The sequence below is a fragment of the Filicampus tigris genome, chromosome 21 (assembly GCF_054856515.1).
Source record: "Filicampus tigris isolate MCC_2025a chromosome 21, RoL_Ftig_1.0, whole genome shotgun sequence".
NCBI classification, from domain to species: Eukaryota; Metazoa; Chordata; class Actinopteri; order Syngnathiformes; family Syngnathidae; genus Filicampus; species Filicampus tigris.
This window is the reverse complement of record NC_141237.1, coordinates 13,895,678-13,899,703: the sequence shown is the minus strand read 5'-3', so window position 1 is coordinate 13,899,703 and position 4,026 is coordinate 13,895,678. Positions and strand designations below refer to the sequence as shown.

General features: G+C 39.9%; 1 protein-coding gene across 3 annotated transcripts; it reads left to right on the top strand.

The window, feature by feature from the left end:
* The first annotated feature begins 1,428 nt into the window (after positions 1-1,428).
* LOC147127714 (uncharacterized) lies at positions 1,429-3,508 on the top strand. 3 transcript variants are annotated; one of them, XM_086020391.1, is made up of 2 exons: positions 1,429-1,774; positions 2,217-3,508. In XM_086020391.1, the coding sequence occupies exon 2, from the start codon at positions 2,292-2,294 to the stop codon at positions 3,333-3,335; it is 1,044 nt and encodes a 347-aa protein (XP_085876517.1). In that variant the 5' UTR covers positions 1,429-1,774; positions 2,217-2,291; the 3' UTR covers positions 3,336-3,508. The 3 variants fall into 3 exon arrangements, with proteins under 3 accessions (XP_085876517.1, XP_085876516.1, XP_085876515.1); XM_086020390.1 differs by having other exon boundaries at positions 1,429-1,807; XM_086020389.1 differs by having other exon boundaries at positions 1,429-1,807; positions 2,077-3,508.
* The last annotated feature ends 518 nt before the right edge of the window (positions 3,509-4,026 follow it).

Sequence of the window (4,026 nt, the reverse complement as noted above, 5' to 3'; positions counted from 1 at the left end):
TGAGCCCTGGGTAGTTGTGATGTCATTTTCAGTCAACAGAAATGATAAAATGGCCGCCCCCAGAGATGGCTAAAAACGAGTGGATTAACTCTTATTCCACAAACGCATTGTTTATCAGAGTGCCTTGTTTCAACTAGAGGGCCTATTTAGAACATATCCTTGAAAAAAATATGTTTGGGTTGACTTCCACTTCAAACAAAATATATTCTTTCATTGTATCTTCAAACAAAATATATTCTTCGTTGTATTATATTACAAAACGACATACAGAAACGTTTTTAACAACAACAACAACAACAACAACAACAACAACAACAAAGCCCACGAAATAGTTATGGCAGTTAAAGTGCCATTTACTGCAGTTGAGCATGAGGCCCTCCTTATCTATGGGTGCACTCAGAAATACACTCGGCTCGATTTTTTTTTTTTTTCAATTTCAATTTTTAGGCTAAAAACGTGAGGTGACTCGTTCCTGTTCATTGGAGAAAGCAACACTGCCTCTTTGGACAGAGGAGAGACATTTCTACATGTGAATGTCTGAAACTTTATGTGTGAATATCTTAAAAACTGCATGACGTTTGTATCAAAAATAACTGTGCGTTCCCACTGATCCGCAAACATGCATTCAATAATTCACAATTATAAGTGAATATAGTAGTATCTACAAATGATAGGTCATGATAAATGCAAACACACAACATTTAAAATGCATGTGTAAATCATGGATATATTTTTGAAAAAAAAACGTCTCGCCATACTATAAGAGATGGCTATAAGTAGAACAAAAATAATGTTCCCATAAAAGCAAAGACTTTGTTTTTGTTTTTTGTTTCTTCTTTTAAAATTACAGTAAATAATTGACCTGTCCGCCTCACAGTTCAGAGGTCGTGGGTTAGATCCCGGCTCCGGCCTCCCTGTGTGGAGTTTGCATGTTCTCCCCGTGCCTGCGTGGGTTTCCTCCGGGTACTCCGGTTTCCTCCCACATTCCAAAAACATGCATGGTAAGTTGATTGGACTGTCTAAATTGCCCCTAGGTGTGATTGTGAGTGCGGATGTTTGTCTCTGTGTGCCCTGTGATTGGCTGGCAACCAATGCAGGGTGTCCCCCGCCTACTGCCCAAAGACAGCTGGGATAGGCTCCAGCACGCCCGCGACCCTTGTGAGGATAAGCGGTATGGATAATGAATGAATGAATGAATGAATAATTGACCTGTTTTATCGGCCACTGCTTGTTGCAGACAAACGTCTTGTGTTAACAGAGAAGTGGTTCAATTTGCAGCACAAATGGCGACATCCGTCGGTGACTTGATGACAGTGCTCCACGCACGCTTCGCCGCCTCCCCCCAATTTCCAGCAGCCAATCATATCGCAGCGGGGGGTCCTACCCGCCTCTACTGCGACCGCAGTCAAAAACACCCCCCAGCTAAATAATTATTTCCGATTTAGTGCTGAGAAGACTGCACCCTCCACACGGGACCTCCATCACTACGTGAAAGGACTACAACATCACTTATTAAGTCTATGTGCCCGGATTAACTCGTTTTGGCGCACGTTGATGCCTCTCTGCCTTGTTATCTTATTTTACCTTATCTTAGCATCGCTCGCTAGCCGCTAACAAAGAGAATCACTCTACTTATCGTCAAGTATAGATCAAGTACAAATTTGTTGGGATTGTCGTGAGAAAATATGTGCGAGAACAACACCAAAGTATGAGGAGGAACTTTGTGGAATAAAAGAAGAGAACGAGCAACATCTTCAACTGCTGGGCAAAGTTTGTAAGCAGCCTCGTGTTGTGCTACACAGAGCAGGTTTGTACACTTCTTACACTCATTTGCTTTGTAAAGAATGACTTTCTATCGTTAAAAATATGCATGTCACGTGTTTGTATTTCAATGTAGTTTTCGTTACTGTATGGTGATGATATAATAAACCCTTGCTTAAGGTCCCTGAGATTAACTGGAAAAAATGCTTCTCAAAATTAGTAATTTGTTCCTCAAATGAAGCCATTGATTGGGAAAATTGCCCATCAAAGAAAAAAGTTATTTCAAGCAATGGTTTGTTTTCTTGTGTCCTGCAGACGTCAGTGAAAAATATCTTCGTCCTGAGCAACATATTAAATAGGAAGAGGAGGAAAAGCCCCTTCACATCAAAAAGGATGAGGAGGAGGAGGGGGAGGGGGATATCACCAAGTCACTACTGACTTTTGCCCTTTTAAAGAGAGAAGGCGAAGACAAGGGTGAGAGTGAGGAGGACAGAGGGGCGGAGCCTCCAAGAAGAAGCTCGAGTCAACACATGACAACAGAAGGCGATGCAGACCACTGTGGACAAACACAAGTACATTGTGAGGACACATCACACTCTCCTCACACTAATGATGATGATGATTGTGTTTATCATGATGATGATGATTATGTTGATGATGATTATGTTTATGATGAAGATGAACAAGCTAAAGGTGATAAGGCATGTAACACTGACAACAAATGCTGGAAAAGAACACACAGTGGAGAAAACACTTTTTCCTGCTCAGTTTGTGGCAAAGGTTTTTGTGTAAAGTCGGATTTAACAAGCCACATACGAGCACACACTGGCAAAAAAACTTTTTCCTGCTCAATATGTGGAAAATGCTTCACTGTAAAGTCAAATTTAACAGTCTACACAAGAGCACACAGTGGAGAAAAACCTTTTTCCTGCTCAGTTTGTGGCAAATGCTTCTCTCAAAAGTCAAGTCTATCAAAACAGACAAGAACACACACTGGCGAAAAACCCTTTTACTGCTCAATTTGTGGAAAATGCTTCGCCGTAAAGTCAAATTTAACAGAGCACACAAGTATACACAGTGGAGAAAAACCTTTTTCCTGCTCAGTTTGTGACAAAAGCTTCTCTGAAAAGTCAAGTTTAACATACCACACAAGAACACACAGTGGAGAAAAACCTTTTTCCTGCTCAGTTTGTGGCAACGATTTCTCTCGAAAGTCACGTTTAACAGACCACACAAGAATACACAGTAGAGAAAACCCTTTTTCCTGCTCAGTTTGTGGCAAAAGCTTCTTTCATAAGTTAAGTTTGACAGAACACACGAGAACACACAGTGGAGAAAAACCTTTTTCCTGCTCAGTTTGTGGCGAAGGTTTTTGTGTAAAGTCGCATTTAACAAGCCGCATACAAACACACACTGGCGAAAACCCTATCTATCGAAAATCAGATTTAAGAACACACATGAGAACACGTACCGGTAAGAAACCGTTCAGTTGCAGTGTTTGTGATAAAAGATTCTTCACTAAACAGCACGCTGAGATACACAAGTGTGCTGGTGAGAATAGCAGTGATCATTGAAGCTTAAAAAAAAAAAGAAACTGAAAGAACTTGCTTTTTGTGGAAAGTGAAAATTATTATTTTTTTTAAAATAAAATGTGATATATTGAATTTTAAATTTTGCAAAGTTATTTTAAAGACACAAAGACAATTTTATCAGTGACAGAAGAGCCATTGTCTTAACATGTAAATGAAATCAGATGTCAATATTCTTTGCCTGTAACATCATTTGTGAACATTATGCTTTTTGGTTGTATTTGTAATCCTGCTTCATGGAAAATGAGTGAGAAGAAACACTGCTTTTGAAATCGCAGCCCTTTTCCACAATCATCAATAAAATCACTTGTTCCACTTGCTCAACTGGCCTTCATTACACTGTGTGAAAATGTGAAAAGAACAACCGAACTAGAAGGTGAGTTACAAGAAGAACAAGAAAGAGAAAAGCAAGCAGTCCCAGTATCTCTCAATGGTTTTTGAAGGTCAGCGCCCATCTGGCTGGCCTGGAGACAAGTTGGCGACCTGATGGCGACTGGAGTCTGCGCCGGTTGGCTCCTGGACAATCGCGATGTCACCACAAAGTCTCATTTAAGATGTATTCATTTGTTATAATTAGAATGTTTTTTTAAGACTTTTAAAGGTCTTGGACGTTGTACGAACGGAAATGTATTTGTATAAATAATACATTAACAGATGAAATCATTCAATCTCATTT